General features: G+C 33.6%; 5 protein-coding genes across 6 annotated transcripts; 3 read left to right on the plus strand and 2 right to left on the minus strand.

Annotated features, from left to right (window-relative positions):
* Positions 1 to 273: 273 nt before the first annotated feature.
* On the plus strand, positions 274 to 3,093 carry LOC114193427 (pentatricopeptide repeat-containing protein At1g19720). Its single transcript, XM_028083221.1, has one exon. It carries the CDS (start codon positions 328 to 330, stop codon positions 3,007 to 3,009), a length of 2,682 nt encoding a protein of 893 aa, XP_027939022.1. The 5' UTR covers positions 274 to 327; the 3' UTR covers positions 3,010 to 3,093.
* Positions 3,094 to 5,585: 2,492 nt separating this feature from the next.
* Positions 5,586 to 8,684, plus strand: LOC114194730 (jacalin-related lectin 3). Of its 2 annotated transcripts, XM_028085109.1 has the most exons (7): positions 5,586 to 5,905; positions 6,065 to 6,277; positions 6,416 to 6,880; positions 7,063 to 7,290; positions 7,388 to 7,756; positions 7,874 to 8,095; positions 8,263 to 8,684. In XM_028085109.1, the coding sequence occupies exons 1-7, from the start codon at positions 5,903 to 5,905 to the stop codon at positions 8,557 to 8,559; spliced, it is 1,797 nt and encodes a 598-aa protein (XP_027940910.1). In that variant the 5' UTR covers positions 5,586 to 5,902; the 3' UTR covers positions 8,560 to 8,684. The 2 variants fall into 2 exon arrangements, with proteins under 2 accessions (XP_027940910.1, XP_027940909.1); XM_028085108.1 differs by lacking the exon at positions 5,586 to 5,905 and having other exon boundaries at positions 6,047 to 6,277.
* A 246-nt stretch (positions 8,685 to 8,930) lies between these two features.
* LOC114194733 (selT-like protein) lies at positions 8,931 to 10,722 on the plus strand. Its single transcript, XM_028085110.1, has 4 exons — positions 8,931 to 9,313; positions 9,398 to 9,474; positions 9,860 to 10,178; positions 10,388 to 10,722. Exons 1-4 carry the CDS (start codon positions 9,059 to 9,061, stop codon positions 10,502 to 10,504), a joined length of 768 nt encoding a protein of 255 aa, XP_027940911.1. The 5' UTR covers positions 8,931 to 9,058; the 3' UTR covers positions 10,505 to 10,722.
* A 913-nt stretch (positions 10,723 to 11,635) lies between these two features.
* Positions 11,636 to 15,939, minus strand: LOC114194763 (internal alternative NAD(P)H-ubiquinone oxidoreductase A2, mitochondrial-like). The gene is made up of 9 exons (XM_028085161.1): positions 15,304 to 15,939; positions 14,343 to 14,556; positions 14,084 to 14,244; positions 13,776 to 13,841; positions 13,453 to 13,616; positions 12,711 to 12,825; positions 12,295 to 12,474; positions 12,056 to 12,220; positions 11,636 to 11,965 (listed from the first exon to the last, which is right to left on the minus strand). The coding sequence occupies exons 1-8, from the start codon at positions 15,682 to 15,684 to the stop codon at positions 12,068 to 12,070; spliced, it is 1,434 nt and encodes a 477-aa protein (XP_027940962.1). The 5' UTR covers positions 15,685 to 15,939; the 3' UTR covers positions 11,636 to 11,965; positions 12,056 to 12,067.
* Positions 15,940 to 17,790: 1,851 nt separating this feature from the next.
* Positions 17,791 to 21,513, minus strand: LOC114195693. The gene is made up of 7 exons (XM_028086243.1): positions 20,989 to 21,513; positions 20,093 to 20,554; positions 19,790 to 19,936; positions 19,477 to 19,542; positions 19,227 to 19,280; positions 18,662 to 19,092; positions 17,791 to 18,546 (listed from the first exon to the last, which is right to left on the minus strand). Exons 1-7 carry the CDS (start codon positions 21,311 to 21,313, stop codon positions 17,941 to 17,943), a joined length of 2,091 nt encoding a protein of 696 aa, XP_027942044.1. The 5' UTR covers positions 21,314 to 21,513; the 3' UTR covers positions 17,791 to 17,940.
* Between the last annotated feature and the right edge of the window lie 4,299 nt (positions 21,514 to 25,812).

The raw sequence follows: 25,812 nt of genomic DNA on the forward strand, positions 1-25,812 counted from the left end.
TTTGGAGCATCTTTTTTGGATCCAAACACAAAAGGAATCGGTATTTGTTCATATAAATAAGGAATGATCAAACTATTTAGAATTATTCACACGGAATTTGATTACTTTTAAAATAAATTCCAATATTTTTGAAGAATTAACAAAATATATAATATGTAATTGTTGATTATATACATATAAAATATATTTAAAAATATTTATATATTTCAACCAAAAAAAGACATATATCTATCTTATCTATATTATTTGGTAAACTCATCACCACATATTTATGGGAAACACAAAGGAGATAAGGGTATTTGGGAACCTTGGCAAACAAAGAACACGATGGAGAAGAACCTTATTATTCTACACAATAAACCATGGCCTTCTCTGTTAATACCTTCTCACAGTCCCTCCCAATTGGAGTGGCAGGGCTCAACAAGGGTCCATGCAAGTTCCAACAATGTCTCTATGATCAAATTGTCACACCCAAAATTGATAGATACCCAGTTGAATAAACTATGTGTCAATGGTCAGCTGAGTGAGGCTGTGGCAATTCTTGACTCCTTGGCCCAACAAGGGTCCGAGGTGAGACCCATGACCTTCATTAACTTGCTTCAGGCTTGTATTGACAGAGACTGCATTTGGGTGGGTAGGGAGTTGCATGCCAGGGTTGGGTTGGTGAGGAAGGTGGACCCTTTTGTGGAGACCAAGTTGGTTAGCATGTATGCTAAATGTGGGCTCTTGGAGGAAGCACGGAAAGTGTTTGATGAAATGCGTGAGAGGAATTTGTTCACTTGGTCTGCTATGATTGGTGCTTGCTCGAGAGACCTTAAGTGGGAGGAAGTTGTGGAGCTTTTTTATGATATGATGGAAAATGGGGTTTTGCCTGATGATTTTTTGCTACCAAAGATTTTGAAGGCTTGCGGAAAGTGCAGGGATTTTGAAGCTGGGAGGTTGATCCATTCGATGGTGATCCGTAGAGGAAGGTGCTCTTCTTTGCGTGTGATCAATTCAATTCTGGCTGTGTATGCTAAGTGTGGGGAGATGAGTTATGCAGAGAAGCTTTTTAGAAGAATGGATGAGAGGAGCTATGTTTCCTGGAATGTGATAATAACTGGATATTGTCAGAAGGGTGAGATCGAACAAGCTCGGAAGTACTTTGATGCAATGCAGGAGGAAGGGATTGAACCAGGATTGGTAACTTGGAACATTTTGATTGCCAGTTATAGTCAGTTGGGGCATTGTGAGATTGCAATTGATTTAATGAGGAAGATGGAGAGTTTTAGGATTACTCCAGATGTATATACTTGGACTTCTTTGATTTCTGGGTTTACTCAAAAGGGAAGGATAAATGATGCTTTTGAGTTGTTGAGGGAGATGTTTATAGTGGGGGTTGAGCCCAACAGTATTACAATTGCTAGTGCAGTCTCGGCATGTGCATCAGTAAAATCACTAAGTATGGGATTAGAAGTCCATTCTATTGCTGTTAAGGCAGGTTTGGTTGATGATATGATAATTGGTAATTCACTGATTGATATGTATGCCAAAGGTGGCAATCTGGAAGCTGCTCAACGCATTTTTGATGAAATGTTAAAGAGAGATGTATATTCTTGGAACTCAATTATTGGAGGGTATTGCCAAGCTGGTTTCTGTGGCAAAGCTCACGAGTTATTTCTGAAAATGCAGGAGTCTGATTCACCACCTAACGTTGTGACATGGAATGTGATGATCACAGGATTTATGCAGAATGGTGCCGAGGACGAGGCATTGGATCTTTTTCAAAGAATTGAGAAAGATGGGAATATTAAACCAAATGTAGCATCATGGAATTCTTTAATTTCTGGTTTCTTGCAGAGTGGACAAAAGGAAAAGGCATTGCAGATATTTCGGCGGATGCAGTTCTCCAATATGGCTCCCAACTTAGTTACAGTGCTTACCATCCTTCCTGCCTGTGCAAACCTAGTGGCTGCTAAGAAAGTGAAAGAAATTCATTGCTGTGCAATACGTAGAAATTTAGTGTCTGAACTTTATGTATCGAATACATTCATCGATAATTATGCTAAGTCAGGAAATATAATGTACTCCAGAAGAGTATTTGATGGATTATCCCCAAAAGATATCATCAGCTGGAACTCTCTTCTTTCAGGTTATGTTTTACACGGCTGTTCAGAGTCTGCACTTGATCTTTTTGATCAGATGAAGAAGGACGATAGACTCCATCCAAATAGAGTTACTCTTGCAAGTATTATCTCAGCTTATAGTCATGCTGGAATGGTGGATAAGGGAAAACATACTTTCTCCAACATGAGTGAAGACTTTAAGATCAGACTTGATCTGGAACATTATTCCGCTATGGTCTATTTGCTTGGTCGTTCGGGTAAGCTTGCCGAAGCACTGAAGTTTATTCTGAACATGCCCGTTGAACCAAATTTTTCTGTATGGGCCACCTTTCTGACTGCCTGCAGAATTCATAGGAATTTCGGAATGGCTATCTTTGCAGGAGAACGTCTGCTTGAGTTGGATCCTGAAAATATAATAACTCAGCATTTACTTTCACAGGCATATTCTTTATGTGGGAAGTCTTGGGAAGCTCCAAAAATGACAAAGCTGGAGAAAGAAAAGTTTCCAGTTGGGCAAAGCTGGATTGAAATGAATAACATGGTCCATACTTTTGTTGTTGGTGATCAGTCAAAACCATATTTGGACAAGCTACATTCTTGGCTAAAACGTGTAGGTGTAAATGTGAAGGCACATATTTCTGACATTGGGGATTGCATTGAGGAAGAAGAGAAGGAAGACGTTGGTAGTGTACATAGTGAAAAGCTTGCGATTGCGTTTGCTTTAATAGGTTCTCATCACACACCTCAAATTTTACGGATAGTAAAGAATTTGAGAATGTGTAAGGACTGCCATGACACAGCTAAATACACATCGTTGGCATATGGATGTGAAATATATTTAAGCGATTCAAATTGTTTACACCATTTTAAAGATGGTCATTGTTCTTGTAGGGATTATTGGTAGAACAAATAGACCTGAAAGAGAATCAATGGATTCAGAAATATGTAAATCTGTAATGTTGTTTTAATTATTCTTGATGTACATGTATCTTTTGGTGATATCTACATGAACAAATAAAGGGACAAGATCAATTGACACCACGTGTCAATTTATATGCTTAAACAGAAACATATCATTCATATCAACCTTTAGGCTGAGAATATTATTTGTGCTTGCACTCTTTCAATTTAAATGCAAATTGCAACCCGATTTTAAGGGGCTTCCACCGATTAGGTAGCTGATACTAGTGCAGTTTTAGAGGGTTGTGGATTGTGAGTACATGGACACTAGTGGAAATTATACTATAATCACCAACAAAAGTTAGAAAATATTAGTGACCATAAATGGAAGCTTTAGAAAAGTCTCCCCAAAAAGATTAAGACATCTTTCTTTGTTTGGCCAAATGATAAACATCACAATTTTCATTGAAAATTTTGGAAATAAAAGAAATTTGTTTATGTAAAACATGAAGATGTTTCCCAAATAATTGTCCTAATATAAGATGTCAAATGTTGTTCATGATTATAGGACTAGTGATGGAACAACGGTTAAGATTGAAGGTTCCTTGCCGATTACCAAGTGTAGAGACCTTGTTGTAGTTTAGTCAAACCAATCATCCAGAAAGAGTTTACATCCTTTATTAGGCAAGAATCATGAGAACAAGCCAATTTATAACAAAGACTAGAAAACAATTTGGAAATAAACAAAATATTGAAATCAAATTTTCAGACATAAAGACAGTGTATATGTATGGGGAAGGATGTGTGTGGTGGCAAAAAAAATAAAAGTGATACTCAAGTTGTAACCGGGTGAGTGGATTGGGCTCTTTAGAGAGAGATTGATAGTTTTTGGACTAATTATTGTATAATGAGCCCAAACTACCAAAAGAAGAGGAGTGAAAGCTAAATAACCAAGACAATTACTTTATGCACCTCATCATTTTCTTCTTTCATCCTATCAATTCTGGAATTTATTTTTAAAACACAAAAAACAATTTTGGAATTTTTTTTTCCGAAAAATAAATGTCTTCCCCTTTTACGGAAAACATTTTTCGAAAGGTTTTTCATGGAATGAGAGAAGAAATTAATGGGGTGCACGAAGTAATTACCAAGTGGATATCCATGAGCAAAAGAGTTATATACAAAGCATCATATATGCTCATATATTTGAAACAAAGTGGATACCATTTTGTTGGATATATGTTGATTTACTTAAAAATGTGGATTTAATAAGAATATAATATATAGATAATTCTGTGTCGGAAGAAAATTCTACAAATTAAAAAAATTGAAACAATCAAATTCTCTAAAATTTTAAAATAAATCATCCAGGTAATACACACTAATATTTTTTCTAAATGTTTATCATAGGAGTATGTCTACCTTAAATTTCAAAACATTTGTCATGACAAACAAGGACTGAAATTAGCAACTAGGTTCCTTCAATAGACCTACTCAATAAATGGTTTTAAATTTTTCAATTTTTTTATATTAGAAGCAGTAAATTACACCAATGACAACTATTCTAGATTAAACATCAATTTAATTACATTTGAGATAAATCATAATTAAGCAAGGTGATGAAAGATTAGCCACTTAACACTCAAGAAAATGTCATCATAAGAGAAAATTTGTTTTCTTTCGACTATCCTCAAACACTTTACGTCATAGTGGTAAGATCATATTTACGAGACACAACTAATTAACAAAAACTAAGAGTATAGTGCAGAATTAGAAAAAACGGATTTCTGAACCAAACACTTAAAACCCCAAAAAAGTTCATATAAAAAGAAAAAGAAATAATCTATATAAATAAAGTATTTTTTTTAAAGGAAAATAGTAGCAAAACACCCAACAAAAATGAAGCTATACGTCTTATTCGACAATCCATGTTTTAGAGGTTGTATTCTCATGTTTCAAGGCATTAAATCAAATATTGTTCTGGTTTGTCACAGAGGTTGGTTAAGGAGGAAAATGAAAAAATCACAAAAGAGGCCCTCAATAACTAAAAGTAATAGATCATCATTCAAAGATGCTTTATAAACTAATGATTGGGGCGACAAAATTCAATCTGGGGAAAAGATTGGGAGAATACAAAGTATGGCATGAGCAAGCATCCACAAAAGAGTATTAGATTCTTCCTGGAATTGTTTATAGAAGCACCTTATGAGTAAGCATGGTGTAAACTTTTAATACAAAGACCATAACCAAAAATGGTTAAACAGAGAAATATAAGAGGGTGTAGAATATGATATCATCATCAGAAATCAGATTCAAAGAAATCTGTACCACTCATGGCACCAGTCCATTAATAAAGTCTAAGTGCTGCTGACTAAATTCCAAAACTCGAATTTAGCAGAAGACATGTTCCTTTCCCTTTTCTCAATAATTTTGTACAAAATATGATAAATCAAATGATTGATCTATTGAGAATGAAAGTATAAGTCTAAGTCTGAGTCTCGTACTAAATAGAATTGTAAATTTATTGTCTTAAGATTTTAGGTTATAAATGATGTTAATTTCTTATATATTGTATTGTATCTCTTCGGTAATGCCTCTTCTAAAATACCCATCTTGTTCCCTAAAAAGTGCAAGAAACTTTGTCTAACAAAAACAAGGGACTGATATATGTGGGGGAAGTTGATTCCCTGCCTTTTAATCCTTTCCCTCCATAGTGCAACTAAAATTAGCTGTTTACATAGTTCCTCGTCTATATTATTTTTGTAGACAAATTCCCCTGTCAAAAACTCAACCTCTTCCCCCATAAATTCTTCTTATGCCTCCCCATAACTGCACCCACATTAACACTAGCATTTTTCCTAGTCCAAAGTCCAATATTATTATCCCCAAAGTGGAACATGGTAGTACAAACATACAACAACTTATGTTGCATTACATATGACAAAATTCATAGATGTTTATGTTAAACAGGACTAAATGCATAGATACCTCAGTTTATGTTCAACAAATGTATGTTTTTACCCTGTTTTTAACAGCTTTGCATGATGTTTTGTGTGCAGAGTTCTGAGGATTCCACAAAGAAACCTCAGTCAGTTGGACCATGGGGAGGGAACGGAGGGTCTGTTTGGGATGATGGGGTATACTCAGGAGTAAGACAATTGGTGATAGTTCATGGAGCAGGCATTGACTCAATCCAGATTGAATATGATAAGAAAGGAAGCTCCATTTGGTCAGAGAAACATGGTGGAAGTGGAGGTCGTAAAACTGACAAGGTAAAGAGTGAGATTATGGGGTGAAAACTTTTTTCTTCTTGTGATAAAAAGAGTAATATCATGTTAAGGCCCTAGTTAGAAGCTGATACTAATTAACTTTGAGAATATAATAACTAACTACTAATGACTGTGTTGCAGGTGAAGTTTGATTATCCAAATGAGATCCTAACCAAAATCCATGGATACTGTGGCAGCTTCAATCACTTGGGGCCAAACTTAGTTCGGTCACTGAGTTTTGAGAGTAACAAGAAAACTTACGGACCATTTGGTGTTGAACAAGGAACATATTTTTCAGTGCCGTTGACTGGTGCAAAAATTGTTGGATTCCATGGCAGGTGTGGTTGGTACATAGATGCCATTGGAGTCTATCTGAAGTCCCTGAAACAACCAAATCCATCCATGCCTTTGGCTCATTCCCAGAGCCCCATTACTCAGTTCTCTGACAATTTTGGCTATTCTGTGATACAAGGAACTGTGAACGAACACTACGATATTGTTCTTGCTCTAAAACAAAAGAATCATTTCAATGATCATTTAGCAAAGAAGGTCCCCGGGAAATATTCTTTTGTCCAAGAATCCAACAATACTGAGCACAAACAAAAGGTAAGTTAGCCTGTTCCTTAACTTTCCTTTCTAGTTCTATCTTGGAGATCTCACATCTACTAAAGATAAGGAGAGTTTATATTATATGAGTAGTGCAAATCTTGTTTTACAAGTTGATTTTGTGGGATTGAATTAGACTTAAAGTTCACTTAATATGATTTTTTTATCCTGTCTTCTTTCAGATGGCTCATGTGAAAGAGTCAATCCCAAAGGTTGGAGGTGTGGTCACATATGGACCTTGGGGTGGCATTGGTGGACATGTTTTTGATGATGGAAGCTACACAGGAATCAGGCAAATCAACTTGTCACGCAACGTTGGAATTGTATGGATTAGAGTTTTGTATGATTATCATGGGGAAGCCATATGGGGACCCAAACAAGGTGGAACAGGAGGATTCAAAACTGAAAAGGTGAACCAAGAACAAACAGGCAAACTTACCTTACTACTCTACTTAACAAACATGGAAAACCAGACTAATTTATAACCTTTGCAACATCATTTTGCAGATAGTGTTTGATTTTCCTTATGAAGTCCTGACACATGTATCTGGCTACTGTGATCCTTTGATGTACATGGGGCCTGTTTTTGTAAGGTCACTGACTTTCCACACCAATAAGAGAAAGTATGGACCTTATGGGGATGAACAAGGAAATTCTTTCACCACAAAAGTGAAAGAAGGTAAAATTGTTGGCATTCATGGGAGAAAAGGTTTGTTCCTAGATGCTTTTGGAGTACATGTTGTAGAAGGAAAAGTAACAGTGCCTGTGGGAACCCCTCCCAAGGAAATCAACCCTAGAGAAACAAGTATTGGAGATGTAGGCAATGCTCAATGGCCTAGCAAACTGGTACTTGCTAAGTCATCAGCAGCTGAAGAGGTATGGCCCTTTAATAACAACAACTTTTAGAATTCAGAAGATATTGAAGACATATTTAACAACATTTTCAATCTCTTTTGTGCATTAAACCATTCACTCTGCTCACACCTTTCTTAGGTTTCTTGTGGTGTGATGAAAGAACCAGCTCCATGTGGACCAGGGCCATGGGGTGGTGATGGAGGTAGACCTTGGGATGATGGAGTCTTTTCTGGGATTAAGCAAATTTATTTGACAAAAGTGTCAGAAGGAATATGTTCTATCCAAATAGAGTACGACAGAAACAGACAATCTGTGTGGTCTGTAAAACATGGTGGAAATGGAGGAGACACCATGCATAGGGTATGATTGTGAGCTTCCACTTTCACATTTCACTGTCTGTCTTACTTCCTTAAACCAATATTAAGCTAAAGCACTCCCCATGTCAAATGCTGCAAAGCACAAATGCAAAATGTCCATGACATGAACATTCTTAAACATAATCAAAGTTTAAATTGTTGTGATTTCAGATACAACTGGAGCATCCACATGAAGTACTGACTTGCATTTCTGGCTATTACGGGTCAATCACTAAGGATGATCAGCAGCATACAATCATAAAGTCACTGACTTTTTGCACCAGTCGTGGCCAGTATGGTCCATTTGGTGAAGAAGTTGGGAAATTCTTCAGCTCAACCACTACACAGGGCAAGGTTCTTGGTTTTCATGGTAGGAGCAGCTTGTACTTAGATGCCATTGGAGTCCACATGCAGCACTGGCTAGGAAACCAGAAAACTTCAAGGTCCTCCCTCTTCAAGCTATTTTGATCACTGTTTCTCACCAAAACAACGACTTGGCATTTGGACTAGTGTTGATGAGAGTTTGAAATCTTGATGTGATAACAGTTTGAAAATTTGATGCAATAATAATACGTTAAGGAAAGTTGTATAAGCAGATGATTGATAGCATCTTTGCTTCTATACTTGAAACAGCCATTTGGTAGTACCAACAGAACATTTTGGTGTACTATACAAAAAGATGTTAGTTTTCTTTTTCTTTTTTTATAAAAATTAACCAAACATATCATAAAATATGTGAAATAATTCATAAATGGGAAATAAAAATAATTAAGTAAAAAAATATTTAAATAAATAACATTTGATGATTAAAAAAAAATGAAAACATTAAAGTTTCCAAAACAAAAGTAAAGGTGTGAGTGTGCGATTTGTTTCTGAAGCCACAGTGGAAAACCACACCACACACTTCTCTTCTCCTCAGAATCGCATAATTTTCATTCTTCCATTCCATCTTCCAACTTCACTGGCTATGGATCGTGCTCAGCTTCTCTTGCTTGGTCTTCCTCTCTTTCTTTTCTGTTCTGACCTATTTTCCCTCTTCACTCCACCACCACCGCCACCTCACCACCACCACCACCACCATCACCATCCACCGCACCACCATCACCACCCGCCGCACCACCATCACCACCCGCCTCACCACCACCACCACCATCCACCCCACCTCCATCACCACCCGCCCCAACACCACTACCAGCCGGTTACAATAGAGTTTCCCCCCAAGGTAATTTTTTTTTTCATGAAAATCCCATCTTTATCATTTTTTCAATGTCCCATTAACGGGTCTCTTCTGTTCCTCTTTTCTCAGAAAACCACCAGCAGTATTGCAAATGCGGGTCTCGGCAACACTGTCAACATCAATTTCTGCTCTTCGTGTTCTTACAGGTACTTGTTATTAGTCTTACGGGGCTGCTGTTTTTTTAACGTTGGTGGTTTTTTATATAGAGAGAAGAATTACGAAAAAAAAGGAACGGCTTTTGAGATTATGGGGGAATTGACCTAGAGAGATTTTTTCTGACTTTAGGTTTTTGGTTAATTCATCCAGATTGTGATATCTTATCTGGGTTGAATATCATATCATGTATCAGTGGTTAGCCGGGGATTGAGGGAAGCATTGTTCCAGATCATTGCTTTAACTTTTTGTTCGGTGTTTCTTAAATGAAAAGAAAATGAAAAGAAGAGAAAAGTTAATTGTTTGGTACAGGGGAAAGAAAATGAGAAAGATAAATGTTTGAATTTGCATGCATATGGTTGTGTTGTTTGTGTGTAGGGGAACAGCTGTGACAATGAAGAATATGTTGGAGATTGCTTTTCCTGGAACTGAGGTTGTTCTTGCTAATTATCCCCCATCGCTTCCAAAGCGTCTGCTAAGCAAATTGGTTCCAGTTGTTCAGATTGGTGTTATAGGAATGGTTGTTGCTGGGGAGCATATATTTCCAGTATTGGGTTTTGCTGCACCTCCTCCATGGTATTTCAACTTGCGTGCTAATAAATTTGGAACCGTTGCTACTACTTGGCTTCTTGGGAATGCCTTGCAGTCATTCTTACAGAGCTCTGGAGCATTTGAAATTTACTTCAATGGTGAACTGGTTGGTGCCTTCCTTCCACCTTCTATTTTCTTTTAATTATTAGTACACAGTTCTTTGCTAGTTGAGCTTGTGATCTTCATTCAAGTTCTTATCTGAACCATCATTTGATCATGCCCTTGCCTCTTCTGACTCTAGAATTACTGTAGTATATGGAATCTTCAATGCTTTTGAATTTTTACTCATACCTTAAAACTCTTCTGCCCTTGAAGGTTTTCTCTAAACTGAAGGAGGGAAGGTTTCCCGGAGAGATCGAGTTGAAGGATTTGATTACCAAAAAGATGACAAATTCTATAGGTGTTAATGGTGTGTCAGAATTAATGTCTTAGTGTATTTGGTGCAGGCATATTTTGAACTGTCATAAAATGTAACTGGATCTGACATTGCACTGTGAAGTAAGAGGTTTGTATACATATGTCTTAGGAATATCATGTTGTAAGGTTCTGCCAGGTGCATAAACTTTATGTATTGAAAGAACTAAGTAACTGCTGAAGGAAAAACTCAGTTAATAGTTTGTGCAGAGTTTAAATACTCTAATTTGTTTTCACTGTGATATCTTTTTATTATCAGCTCCAATAACTTCCATATACACTACGTTCAAAATTGAAGATTTAATTAAGTTTCTGTTCCCTAAGAAATAGGGTGTTTTAGTTTTGGTTTCCAATTAAAATACCAAAAACTTAATGGTAGGATAAGGCAAGTTTTGCTACTATTCTTGTTATAGTAATGTATGGATAAGACTGAGTTTGTATACTGTAGCAATGTGTCAAACATGCATGAGTAAAGTACACATGTGTATCAGAAGAACACGAAGACACTAAGCAATTTAAAATATATCAAAAGAAATTACACTTAAATAACTATGGTTTGTATAATAGGCTTGAATACCTGTTGGTTTTATTATTTATTTATTTGTATTCAATTTACTTTATTTATTAATAAAATATTCAATCAAGCAATTAAGTCCTTCAATTTTAATATATAAGTTGTGACCTTTTTAAGTTCTAATCATGTCTCTTAACATTTAAAAACATCTTTTAAACACTATAATTAATGTTATTAGCTTTATAAGTGTTTTTTATAATATAATATTATGTGTAAATTAAACTTATTAGTAATTAGTTGTTAACGATTTCATTGTTAATTAGATAAAAGATTTTACTAACGATTCTATTTTTAATTAAATAAAAAAAATCACATTGTTATGATTTTGAAAATTAAGAAATTAAATTAATTTTTTTATTAATAGGTTAAAATAAATAAATGATAAATTGAAGAAATCAAGCTTATATAATAAATACGTAAAATTGTGGTGATTTTTGTAAGAGCTTTTTTAGTAAGTAATATGTTGGGTACAAATTTCATCGATTTTCATTTATATCACTGCATTTATAAAGGGAGTTTATCCACCAGAGAATCCGTTCACAATGTAATATTATTTCAAATGTGATCATGCACAATTTGGGAATCGTCAAAACATTAAATTTGCTTTATTATTGCCCGATAATCAATGTTCCTGGTGCTAAAAATCGAATCATAACGTGTATATGCTCTCTATTAGGAAAAAAAAAATACCAAAGACAGCAAACTCTAATCTATTGCCTTCACCCTTCAAGGAAATTCCCGAGTAATCTCTTTGTCGTTGCTACTGTTTTAAACAAATGGAACGTGTAAACAATATCTTCTGCACATCGACATTCATCTCTTGAGATATTACTGGCTTTTTAAACATGCTACTAAAAAATGATCCAACTAAATACACTTCATCATCTCATTGTTTTCCTATTAGTCTGCAACGCAACCAAAAGAAATCGAAGTATTGTAAGGACCTATTAACATTTCTAAGTCTTAACAAATATTACCACGCAGAGAGTATTTACCTTAAGAAGTTTTCATATTCTGCTTATATCACGGCCAAACACAAAAGTAGTAGCCCAGTTGATGGCTACATAGAATCTGTTCCTCCAGCTGATGACACGTGTTAGGTATGCTGAGCGCCAAATAAACCAACTGACAAAACCAGCCAAAGATAACCCTTTGGCCTCCTGTAGGAGATTACGTGAATGAATCAAACCATAAGTTTTTAAAGCACTAGTAAAAGCTTAGATATGAAAATCACCTTGCTCTGTCTGAGGTCGACTAGAGCCTTATAACTCCCTATAGATGCCATGCTTCCAAGGTGCTTGTAAACAAATTGTTCCCCAAAGTCTAAGTCCTTGGCACTGTTTGCACGGCCTCCATTTGCATTACCTATTTTGTTTAGTAAGATTGCTAAATATTTACCTTGCCTTTCTGCTACCTGTGGTTCAATCCAAACGGCAACGCATTAAGTTGGTAAGAATAAGCTTTCAGGCACATGTGAAAAAAAAATGCAACATGAATTCACTCATGACTAGTAACAGAGTAAATTAGCAGTAACACATTCAGAATTAAATCTGTCAGGGACAAAGACCTTAGTGAAAAATCAGAACTACAAATTGCAGGAATTTAAGAAATTAATTTGTATGAGAAACTAATGAATCCAATGTCACGTACTTGGGCTAAAGCTGGTAGTGCTTGTTTCCCAGTACTTTCTACAAAACCACTGCAGTCACCTATTGAGAAGATATCCTCTACTGTAGGAACACGAAGCCACTCATCAGTGCCAATCCTGTAAATAAGAAACTTCAAAAATTTGCTTTATGGAAATACACTAATCTATAGTTACAATTGCCATGAAATAAAAGAAATGATAACAGAAGACATGGCACATCAATTGTGTGTCAAACGCGTGGAAACTTGATACATCTGACGAGAGCTTATGGTGGACAAATGACTAAAATAGTAAAACATAACATAACTAAAAATACATATCGATTTACACCTCAGCCTAAACATATTTTAAACCATATAACTACCTGCTAAATCTAATCATTGACGTATATGTATTTTACACAATGATTTTCGTGCCAAAGTTTGGAAGATTAAAATATATGTGGGTAATAAAATTATTGATATTTTCTTGTAAAGCCTGAAATGAACTTTCAAATGCAACCTTGAAATTGAAAACTTCATCAGATGTTATTCATTGGCTTAAGATTTATTTTGATCTATGCCTAATTCAGTCTCCTTAAAAAAATAAATTCGTACAATGAGTGATGTCTTTGGGAAAAAGTGACCCTACTTTCATGATAAGACAGATCATGTCTATTCATAGAACAGGTCCTAATATGTAAATTCTAAACAGCTGCCAATGGAAAGAAAATAAGTGCAATTATGTTGAGTAACAAAGAACAACCTTCCACCAGGAGATTTAGGGAAATCCAAAGACTGAATAAAAGCTGATGGACCAACTCCAGTCGACCATACGAGCAACCCATATGGTACCTCAGTTCCATCATTTAGGATAATCTTCTTCTCCTCGACATCTTTCACAATGCCACGGACTAGTCGGACTCCTGACTGAAAAAAATTTCAATATGAGGAGATATAAATCCAATACTGATTTGAACAGCTGAGTTTAGTTGTTCTTTGTTTCTTTTTCATTATTTTCAGAAGTTCGGAATCAGCAGGAAAAGGTTGAACAAACAGAACAGAAGTTCCTTCTGACATATAGCTCACCTTTGTCAATTGATTGGTGGCATATTGCCTGAGTCGGACATCAAAGGAAGACAGGATCTCATTGGCCTAAAATGGCATGAATAAATTGGTTAAAAAACAAATTACCTTAAAAGAAAATTTTGGCACGAAGAAAAATGACAATGGTGTTTCTAACCATTATGTTGGCAATAATTGTAATTTGTGAGACAGAGATATACAATGGAAAGAGTAAGAGGTTTGTTGCGATAAGCAAGAGTTTTGCTGCCATAGGCAATACCAAAAATCTAGTCTATTTGGTTGTATCACATATCTAACGCTACTAAGCACACCTCAATTAAAGTAACGTGGATGTAGTCCTTCACATGAGAATATCTCTCACGGACATCTCTTACGATAAAATCACTAAGTTCACCGCTGAATTCAACTCCAGTGGGACCGCCTCCCACAACCACACAGTGTAGCAGCCTCCTTTTTTCCTCTTCTTCAATCCCTGTATCCAAATCAAATACAGATTGCATAGGTGATGTATAATAATCATTATTTTCAAGTGACTTTATATTAAGCTAAAATATCAAAATTGTTGTAAACCTGGAACATCAGACATCATTAAGTTCAGAAGCAACTTCCGACGAATTTCCTGTGCATGGTAAACTTCACGAAGAAAAATTGCATGCTCATAGACTCCATGAATTCCAAAAGTGGTAGGTTGTGCTCCTAATGCAATTACCAGCTTATCATATGCGATCGTAAACTTCCAGGGATCTAGTGTCTGCGTTCCTTCAGTTACAGACTCACATTGCACCTTCAAAACCATTTTACCAGATTCTCCACAATTAAACCACGTCATGAGTACCAATATTTAAAGTAATACCGGTAATTCTCCAACATTAAGACACATTGTCAGTACTACCAATAGTTCAACTAATACGAGTATGATGTCGTTTTGTTATGTGGAGAAAGAGTATGAGAAATAGGTATGAAATTGAATTTTCCTTGGGGCTTGGGGCTTCAGGTTCCAGACGTTGCTTTGATAGTTTTAATTCCAATAAAACAATAACAAGCTTTGTATTACTAGACAGGGTTTCGATTCCAACAACTCTGCAACAACCTTTATCTTACTATATGGAGTAGACCAAAAAACAAGTGGATCAAACAAACATCTTACTTAGCAATGGTTTTTCAATTTTGTAGTTCTCAATAAGACTGTACCCAATAAAAAGTGTGCTACTACTACTAGCTCTCCTATGCCACACTATGTCGGCTGTGAATTTTGTTGTTAGAAGTTCTGACAGAGTTGGTATCAAGGTCACGCAATCATATATGTTACCTTAAGCCATTGCTAAATCCCTGAAACATAGTTGCATATAAAGAATCTCTACATACTGTAAGTTACTGAAACGAATGAAAATCAAGAAAAGTGATTATGATGCACGTTGTTCACACTCCACAAATGTCCATTATCAAGTAACAAACTAAATCACGCTCAATTTGACGACATTTAACTGGAACAGTGGCGCCAAAATAGAAAGAAGAGAAGTGGATAACATACGACATGGTTGAGAGCATCAATGGAAGTACAATTGGCGAGGAAGAAAAAAGAGCCAGGTTCACGGGAAATGGCGGGTTGGATCCTGGCGATGGGTTCGGCAACGGTTCTGAACTCGAGCGTTCCGACGCACGTGGAAGCCAAGAGGGGCGTGAAGACCATGTGGTTGCGCGGTGACACGCAAACGATGTCGTAGATTTTAGGGTCCAGGCCCTTCATGAGCCGGCACCCAGCCCATCCAGAGCCCAGCACGACCACACGAGGCTTCTCGTGGGCTTTCGTGGGGCCCAGACCCGCTTGGTGAACCGGGCTGGTGGAGGTGCTGAACCGGGAGAGAGAAGTGAAGCGGCGCGTTTTGGAGGAGAGGTGTCGGAACCAAGACATGGCGAAGGTGTGAAACTAAGTAACTGAGATTGGTGTGTTGAGAAACAAAGAAAGAAAAAACAGAGAAGGAGAAGAAGACGATGAAGAGGTTTTCAATTATTTGGGGTTTGTTTGGATGGATCAATTTGACTTGACTGATGTAAGAGGCTGCTTTCGCGGAATGGACCGTTGACGTTGTTGTCACGTGTTATGATGATGCAGACATGTATCAACAATGGCGCAATGGTGGCTGCTACCGTGAAATGTAAACGTGTGATCACATGGCCGCTCAAACGTGCTTCTGCACAGCTTTTTATCCCTCCAATCATTTACGTCAGGTGCTTTTTCTTAACTTTTTTATCTATTTTGTTTCCTTTCACATATAATTTTTACAAAATTTTGTTCCAAATATGATTAGATTAAACGCCGATGATTGTTTAATTTCAATATATCACTTTTGAGAATGACTTATTTTCTCCATTAGACCAAACCTCCTTTGCTTCTTGTGTGTTTATACTCTGTCTTTCTTGGGAAAATTACATCCGTTTTATTTTGCATTGTTTGAAACTTTAAAAAAAAACGGCAGAAATTATAAAAAAAAGAAAAAACTCAGCAAAGATATATTGATGATTTTTTTTTCCAGAAAATTCTTTCTGTATTTCCATATTTTTTAAAATTTTAATTAGTTTTAATTTCTATATTTTTTAAAATTTTAATTAGGTTAGAAAAAGAACGGTAAAATTCGTAATACAAATTTACATTTTGGATTATATAATATATAATGTAAATTTATATTTTAAATCGTACTATTTATAATATATAATTATATTTTAGATTGTATAATTCAATGTAATTTTATATAATGAATTGTATAATCTAAAATACACACAAAAATTGTAAAATTCAAAAATTACATTTCACATCTTTCATCGATTATTCTCGTCTTCTTTAATTTTACACTATTTTAATCTTTATGGAGGTACTATAAGAGAAATGGAAGACAAATTTAATCTTCTTTAATTTCACACTATTTTAATCTTTATGGAGGTACTATAAGAGAAAAGGAGAAGAGAAATGGAAGACAAATTTAACTTTTTATCTTCCGGCATTTACAATAATAAAACATGGTAGTACAATAAGAAAACATGGGTTGCAGCCTTTTTTTTTTCTAATCTTGAATTTGAGTCCTTTATATAAAAGAAAAATACTAATTGTAGTTAAAAGAAAAAACTCAAACATTAACAATTCACCTTGCTTAATAAAAAGACATATTATAAAATAATTCAAAGTAAAAAGAAAATAAATGTATGGTATTAGTGAAATAATAAATACGAAAAATGGTAATATTCAATAATACATGAAAAATTATAAATAACAATAAAAAAGTTATGGTCATAACACAATATTTGGTATCATTGACATTTCTCATTTAAAGGAATTTTTTGTCATTTTTTAACAAAAAAAATGCCTATATATAGAAGGTTGTATTTCTTTATTCAATATTTTACTAGTAAATATGAAAATAGTATTATATATATATATATATATATATATATATATATATATATATATATATATATATATATATATTTGATAAACATTGTATCTTTGTTCATTGCTTCCACATTGCTTGTATTTCTAAGTTAGTTTTGAGATCAATTGATTTATTAAAAAGATTTTTTATTTGAACGTTGCCAAATTATACATTTCTACTAGAGTTGTTAAAACGGGTAACTCAGTCCAGTCCGGCTCAACCCACCAGGGGTTGATCACTTAGTAAGTCAATCTAACCTGACTCACTTATTAGCGAGTCAACAAAATTCGAACCTGACTTGGTTCACCGCAGGTTGGTGGTTTAAACAGATTGGCTCATAGACTCACTTAATTAAAAAATATTTTTTTTAAATTTTTTTTAGTCAAAACTAAATTCTAATTCTAATTAAAATCTAAATAAACTTTAATACAATCCAAATACAAACCAAAATCACAAAAATACAAATTATTTATGTGTTCACTAAAAACAACAACCTAATCTGACCAAAATGCAATGCCCGACTTAACAAAAAAAAATACTTGTGTGACCTTTATTTGTCCAAGTTTTGTCATAGCTTTCATCGGCTACTTGTGTTAAATGGAACCCTGCAAGAATGTGCTATTTTTAAACATTAAAATAAAGCATTTTAAGCTTTTCAAAGCAGTACGATTGATCTACAACCTTAGAAAGTAAAGGCAAAATTTGATCCAATCAATATTTCTAGTTATTAGTACAGTTGAAGCTTAGATTTTCTTGATATGTAGTACCTCTGATCTAAAAGTGGAATTAAAAATCTCAAGTAAGAGACGAAGTTGCATAGGTAGGAATATGGCCACAGATAAGCTTGCAATGGCGATGACAAAATTCACTATTTTGTAATGTCCAGAATCCCGAAGCATCAAAGAAAATGCAGAGCAAAATGCAACCATCATGGACAAGACTGAACATAAGAGTGAGAGAAGGCCAAACATCAACTTGAGTGGCAAGGATTTAAGGAAATCTCTTTCAGCATAACGAGATGTGAGAATTGCAATGAAAGTCATGACAGAAGTGGAGGAAGCAAAGAGTGAGATAGCATCAGACACAACATAGGTAGTGAACATAGTTTTGTGCAAAAACATGGGAATGCCAGTGCTTTGGTCGTTCCCTCCAGGAAGAGTGAATGCTGCTGCAAAAACAATGGTTATGATAAGAGTCCCCACAATTGTGAAGGATGTTGCTGTCTCCTTTGCCCATTTCTCTGCATCCTTCAGCAACTCCTCATGTCTCTTGGTAAATAGTTCTTTAGGCTTCATACCATCTCCATTTACAGCTTGTTGAAACTTTGGATGCAAAATCCTTTTCACTGCCTGAAACATTTGCATCAAATATGAGACAAAGGAAAAGTTGGCACTATGAAGCAAAGTAATTAGTCTTGAGTGGTGTATGGCATTATATAACTGCAGTTTGAGAAAATATAATAACCTTAAACCATTGAAGTTCTCTTTGCATTTGCAAAGCTGGGCCAGATTTGCGATCAAGCTCTGCTGTGGGTACTGAACTCCCAATCAGATGCAACAAGTTGTTGCCAAATATATCTGTCCGAGAAATAATCACTTTTCCCTGTCCTTTCAAACCATTTACGAGGTTGAAAATTTTTTCTCGCCGATACAAAACGGCATACGAAAATATGCCTCTTTGCTTTTCATCAATAACCCAATAAAGATCAGGATTAGCTCGAGTCAACGTGATTATGAACTCTACTATTCCACTTTTGGATGCTTCCAATAGGGACTCATAAACTGAGGCTTCTCTCAGCTTTGCTTCATCAAAGCCCGTAAATCTTTTAGCCATGCTATTGAGAATCTCAACTACACGCCAGTGAGTCATTTTTTTCTTATGTGTTTTCCTTATCACTGCACAAGGAACAACAACACTGATAAAATGACTATTAGTGATAAAAAAAACAACTACTAAATTACTTTTACTAATATATACAAATCATGACATGAATGCAATAAAGTATATAAAACTAATATACGTGCCATACCAGGAAGACAAAGAAATATAGTAACCACAAGAAGCCGTAAACGAGACAAGAGACCTGAAGGGGTTTGAGAATGTGTGAGTATAATACAAATGTAAACATTGTGTTATTATAGACATTTAACTTTCAAAAAATGCACTTAAAACCATTCAATCCTTTATAATTTCAATGCTCACCAAATGTTTTCCTCTCTCCTTCACACCTTCATATGATCTTTTTTAACACTTAGTATAAAGACTAATTTGAGACGCACCTGACTTATTCCTTCCTTTGTCTTCCTTCATGGTATAAGGAACCTCCTCCTCGATTTTGGGCGTGACTACAAAAACAAGTTATGAAATCCTATAAACAATACTTTCATAAAAAATCCACTTAATTTTATGATTAGGAAGTAAATTATTTTAGTATTAGTTTAAGAAAAAGTAAAGAGAGGAAATAAATTATTCTAACTTGTACCCTTTTAATCTCAACTCCTAAAATTAAAATCACAGTTTTGAAGTACAACCTTGAAAAAATCTGTACTTTTTCTCCTTGTTTTTTTTAACAGTTATGAAAGACTGTCTTACCTTTGTAAAGCCACTCTAGCCAGAATTTAGGTGGATTTACACTAGGAAATGCATAAGGTTGTTGAACCAATGCATATAAAGGAGTAACGCCATCAAATTTCATGGTGAGGGGTACTTGATATTCATGGAGCAGATCCAATGCAACGTCTGATTAATTGTGAAAACAAAATCAATACCAAAACATTTAAATAAATAATCATCAGTAAGAAACTTGTATTTCTAATTAATCTTTCTGTGATGAAAGAAAGTGTAGGCTTATTTTTACAAGATGAATTCATCTTGTAAAAAAGGACAAGTTCTTACCAAAGATCTCACTAGTGATGCATCGAGTAAGAAGTAAAGCACTGGTGTAGCCACTGTCCTCATTGAACACCTGACTAGGAGTTCTATGATAAAGATATCTGGCCATGTTTTTGTTGCCTTTAACAGCAGCCAAAACAACCGGTATCATACCGTCATTAGTCTTGATTGTTAACAAATCTGTGTTTCTATCAACCATGCATTTGGCCACAGAGATGGTGTCACTCAACTCTGCAGCAAGAGCAAGAGCTGTGTACCCTCTTGTATCACGTTCTAACAGAAGCCGTTTTGACGCTTTATTTACCAACTTCTCCACCATATCCTCTTGTCCTGTCTGAACTGCAACATGAATATCAGTCTTGCCCAACTTTGAAGTTTCATACATTGCCCTACGATTGTTACCCACAAAAGTGCTTCCAGTGTCCCAATCACCCCTTTGTAGACCTCTATGTAGTAAAGGAAGACCTAGCATTTGGTTAATTTAACCATGGAAAAAACACAATAAGAATCTTTGAAAATATACTGAATAAGTAACATGTATATATATATATATATGTAAAAAGACCTTTACATGGTTATAAATTATTACATATGAAAAGTATCAGATAAAGTAAACTCCTCTCTATCAAACTAAATTATTGCATATCGTTTATATAGTATAGTATAATTTGGTCGGATTTCCAAACCCTTTGAAGTTGAGTATCGAACATCTTGAGTGCAGGAATATAAGGGACAGATAGTAACTAACAGAATAGACTCAACAAACTACTACCATCTTAAAAAAAAAGTACGCACTTTGAAGTTTTATTCAACTCAATTGGTAGGATGATTACTTAATAAGCAGAAATTAAACAGTAATTTAAAAAAAGAAAGTAAAACAGAGAAAAGGGTTGGATTACCTTGTTCTATATCAGCATTGGCTCCTAGTCTAGACCTATACAAGGAGGCCAAGGTGTTCCAGGCACTTTTGGCTGTGGTACTTTCTTTTATCCGAGACAAAGTTTCGGATCCGCAAGACATCTGAAGAATATGCAAAGCCTTGGCATTGTTCTTTTTCCTTTCTTCCTCTTTTTCAGGAGTTGTTCCAGCTTCAGCATCTTCTATGACGCTAGTCCACAGATCTCTGCTCAACAGATAGTTCTTCACCATAATGCTCCAATCCTCGTAGTTGTCTGGGGTAAGCACCTCCGGAACGATGCCGTTCGGAGTAGCAGAACTTGCCATAATTGATTCAATCACTGAAAAGGAATAACAGATGTTGCTGAAGAAGAAAGGTTGACCTGGGTGAAGCAATCGTTGGTGAGAGATATACTGTAAAATAGTTCTTCATGTGTTAGTTTCTTTCAGCTCCTTCTTCTTACTCTCTTCCCCATTGACTACTGTTCTGAAACACAACGACACCCTTTCCTTCCTGTCACATTTTGTAATGCAGAATAATATGTCGAGAATATTACGTCCGTCACATATAAATACTATATAAAAATAAAGTACTATAATATTATTGTCTTAAAATTTGAAATAATAATATTATTAAATATTTTATATATGCAAGAAAGAATATATATATATATATATATATATATATATATATATTAATAATTATAACCATGAAAAAATATATAAATCCAACATAATATAACCATTTTCAGAAATATTTTTTCTTCAGTGCTATGCACAAAATTTTGTAAATGGTTTGAAAGATCTTTTATCATTATTCAAAAATGACTATTTGAATATTTAACATGATTAATTTTAAAGTTTTGAAAATGAATTTTAGTTAAAAAAATTTAAAATTTATTTATTATTTTCTAGGAGAAACAAAATTAATCACTGCTCTTTACTTTTGTCCTCGCCTTATTTAGGAATGGGTCGACAAAGTTAACATATAAAATAATATTTTTAAAATAAACAAATTTAAATCGGAAATGTAAAATATGTTAATAACTAATCAAATTTTCTTGAAATATTAGGGTTTAATTAGCATTAGAGAAAATGAATTTGTAAAATACATTTTTGTTTTTTTTAAAACAATAAAATCTTTAAAAATCATAATAGTTTGAATTTACCTTTTTTATATAATAGTTATTTTCTTTATTCTGCGTGAATACTCGTTAAAACATTTAACTTGATCATCGTTATACTTTTTTAGTGGAGAAGTCAATTATTATATTTAGATTATTTTACTACCTTACTTCTTCTTTTTTTTACTTTGATGTCATTGTTCCATATTTTTTAGCTTAATTTTAATAGTGAGGTATTTGCTTAACTTCAATCATCGTGTCATTAAGGTTGACCACGTCAAAGCTATAAGATGTAGTTCATGTCAATAATGTTTTCCACTATATTTTTTTATTCACGTTAACTAGGATTAATTAGTTTTATTTATGCAAGTCTATATTGTTTTTCGATTAAAGTTGATTAATGTTGTTTTTTCCTAAGATTAGTTTTTATCTAAAAGTTAAAGTTGAAGATTAGTTTTTAACTAAGGTAAGTTAAAGGTTTTTTATTAATGTTATCAAGGATATTTTTCGATTGATATTCACTAAAAAAAATTTATTAATATTAGATGAAATATTTTTTAGACATGTAAATCAATATTTTTCAATTGATATTTATAAGAGTTATATTTTAATTGACATGATTTTGATTGTTTTTCAAAATTGTAGGCAAAAGATATTTTATAATCAATATTAGTCTATATTTTTAGTCATTATGATTAGGATAATTTTTGTTTAATGTTAAGTCTCAGAGAAAAAAAAAATCAACAAAATTTGTCCAACGATCCAAACTTCGTCCACTAACCCTAAATTCTCTAAATTTATACAAAAAATTTTTGTTCAGTGACAATATCAAGCAACCACAATCTTAGGGCCAAATCCATTACATTTATTTAGTAAGTATATTAATTAAAGCTCTTACTCGTATTTAAGTTTTTCACTCTCACTTAGTGGGTAGTGACTCACCCAACAAGTATATCATCTTATGAGTGTTTTGTCTACCTACGGATAAATATATTAGTTTGATATTATTGACTCTAATTCATGTTTTTCTCTCTTTGACAATCAAATAATCCAATTCTAAAAGATGTCGCCTTAAGTCAAACAATTTCAAACTAACATACATATTCTATTGTCTAAAGCTCTCACTACATAATTATAGAAACCTCCCAAATAAATTAGTTTACCCATTTGCCTATTTTGGGTATTTTTACCTATTCCTTATAGTCAAAATAGCAACATTCAGTTCAAATTTTGTCTCATATAGAATCGATTGACTCAATTGATACATCTCAAGAATTTATACCAACATTCCATAAATCAAAAATTCAACAAGTTTCACTCACACAAAATCATTTAATTCATCACATCAACCAAAAATCAACAAAATAGCCAACATCATCACATCCCAGTTTCAAACAACATTACAACTCATCATACATGTTTTTCACCAAATCAAGTCAACCCATCATAACATAATAAATAATTTAAATAACTAGTTTCCCTTACCTAACATGAACTTTTATCTTAGTTAATTTTCAGATACTTTATCTCACATAGGATACTCTACCTACAAACAAAATTCAAATTAATTATCTACACACATATTAAAGATAATCAGATAATCGATAGACAAAAATTCATCTTGAAGCCAAAAGAGTCAAATACAAACAAATACTCCCCCTTATACAAGCAAATCTGCAAAATGACTCAAGAAAATGCAAAATATGAACTTACTTTTATGAAGGTTTTGATCGGATATAATTACAAGTTCTTTATTATGCACTCCAATTTTCAAACCAATGGATATAATGGTTAGAATTGTAAAGAAAATATAGAAGAAAGAAAATGAATACTTTTAGAGATATGATAACTTTTACAAAATAAAACTCAATTAGCTAATTTTCTATATATAATTCAAATTTTTAATAATAAAATAATGGAATTCCACTCATAAAAAATACATTTACTCTTAGTATTTTATGGGTTTTACACTTTTATCTATGTATATGTTATAAAGAAAAACTCCATTTATGTATTATATAAAGTTGTTGTTGAAAAATCACGCACTGAGAAAATAATTTCTTCAAGCAAAAACACACTACAAATAAGAGCAGAAAAAATAGAAATAAAAACACACAAGAAATTTAACACTCACAAATAAGAGCAGAAAAAACTATAAATAAAAGCACACATGAAATTTAATGTGGTTTGTCACCTCAGGGCCTACATTCACAAATACTCAACAAAAAGTATTATCACTCAAGTATATTTTTTTTATGAATCAAAACTACAAAACCCTTCATAGTGTAACTTTTCAGGCAAAATTTGCAAATCTTCCAATGACACACAACTATCAAGCCCTCATACATACACCCAAGAGACATATTGAAGGTTGGTGACAACTACAAAAACAACTATTTATCTATAACAATATATAAATACTCTCTTTTGTGTCCACATTTCGTGATTTCAGTTTTATCCTTAATTATTATTTTAAAAATTAATTATTTTATAAATAGTTTATCTTTAACCGTTATTCTAAAAACTTCTTTTGTTTAAATAAACACGCTCTCATGGGTATTGCCCGAATCCGTTCCCGTTTTGACGAAAAATCCCCGCATTGACTGTGTATGGGTATGGAGAATCCCGACTTTTTCAATTGACTATGGGGATGGGTATGAGGATGTATATATCTGTCTCGTCCATGTCCCCATACTTGCCATAATACTCGTCACCGTTTAAATTATTAAAATATTCAAAGTTAATTAAGTAACTTTATAGCTAGTTTTTATAGTATTTTTCCGTTGCTCTCTTTTTCATGTTACTCGATGTGAAACTTTAGTCAATACTCACTTGAAAACCAATAATTGACCCATGAGGCATGTGCCATTGTACCATTTTTTCTGTTCCTCTACATTGTGCCCATCACTCATCCTATCAGTATTAGGTTTTAAAGTAGTGTTTGGATTCAATAGAGGATTTGAGGGAGAGTGGTGGATGGATTTAAGGGTGTTAAAGGGTTGTTTAGATTAAGGGATTTTAGGGTGTTATAGGATTGTTTGGATTAAGGAATGGATGAGGAGATTTGAATAAGAAGTTTGTGAGAGTTTGTGAATGATATAATAAGTGTGATAGATTAAAAAAATGTTTTAATTGATAAAAATATATGTTTGCCAGTTTACTCCTATGATGAAATATGATATAAATTATAATGTAAGTGATGAAAATTATATTAAAATAAAATTGAATTTATTATTTATAATAAAAAAGTAAATTGGAAACATAAAATAAATTATGAATAAATTAACTAATAAATTCTGATTATTTTATTTTTTAGGCATAAATTAAATGAAGTTAATTTCTAAAATCAGGTAATTAAAATTGTATGTACTAGAATATCTAAATATTATCTTAATGAAATACAATACATGTCACAAAATTAATATGAAGTTACGATTTTTTTCTAATTAAATTAAATTTAACTAAATTATAATTATGTCATACTAATTAGCCAACTAAATTAATATATATATATATATATATATATATATATATATATATATATATATATATATATATATATATATATATATATACTGCATACAACTTAAGTATATATACTGCATTCAAAGTTAGGGTTACTTTTGTTTTCACATGTGAGGGTACCATAAATAATCTCAGATATCTGAATTGGAGTGTGGATGAACATCATGAAAACAAACA

Source organism: Vigna unguiculata, chromosome 8, assembly GCF_004118075.2.
Source record: "Vigna unguiculata cultivar IT97K-499-35 chromosome 8, ASM411807v1, whole genome shotgun sequence".
NCBI classification, from domain to species: Eukaryota; Viridiplantae; Streptophyta; class Magnoliopsida; order Fabales; family Fabaceae; genus Vigna; species Vigna unguiculata.

Coding starts and splice junctions, on each gene's coding strand:
- LOC114193427 (XM_028083221.1), top strand. CDS start 328: ATGGAGAAGAACCTTATTATTCTACACAATAAACCATGGCCTTCTCTG.
- LOC114194730 (XM_028085108.1), top strand. CDS start 6,047: ATGATGTTTTGTGTGCAGAGTTCTGAGGATTCCACAAAGAAACCTCAG. Junction 6,881..7,062: donor ATACTGAGCACAAACAAAAG/GTAAGTTAGCCT, acceptor GTCTTCTTTCAG/ATGGCTCATGTGAAAGAGTC. Junction 8,096..8,262: donor GAGGAGACACCATGCATAGG/GTATGATTGTGA, acceptor TTGTGATTTCAG/ATACAACTGGAGCATCCACA.
- LOC114194733 (XM_028085110.1), top strand. CDS start 9,059: ATGGATCGTGCTCAGCTTCTCTTGCTTGGTCTTCCTCTCTTTCTTTTC. Junction 9,314..9,397: donor CAATAGAGTTTCCCCCCAAG/GTAATTTTTTTT, acceptor CTCTTTTCTCAG/AAAACCACCAGCAGTATTGC. Junction 9,475..9,859: donor TGCTCTTCGTGTTCTTACAG/GTACTTGTTATT, acceptor GTTTGTGTGTAG/GGGAACAGCTGTGACAATGA.
- LOC114194763 (XM_028085161.1), bottom strand. CDS start 15,684: ATGTCTTGGTTCCGACACCTCTCCTCCAAAACGCGCCGCTTCACTTCT. Junction 13,842..14,083: donor TCCACGTTACTTTAATTGAG/GTGTGCTTAGTA, acceptor ATGCCATTTTAG/GCCAATGAGATCCTGTCTTC. Junction 13,617..13,775: donor CCACCAATCAATTGACAAAG/GTGAGCTATATG, acceptor AATTTTTTTCAG/TCAGGAGTCCGACTAGTCCG.
- LOC114195693 (XM_028086243.1), bottom strand. CDS start 21,313: ATGGCAAGTTCTGCTACTCCGAACGGCATCGTTCCGGAGGTGCTTACC. Junction 19,937..20,092: donor CATCACTAGTGAGATCTTTG/GTAAGAACTTGT, acceptor ACAATTAATCAG/ACGTTGCATTGGATCTGCTC. Junction 19,281..19,476: donor CAAAGGAAGGAATAAGTCAG/GTGCGTCTCAAA, acceptor AAACCCCTTCAG/GTCTCTTGTCTCGTTTACGG.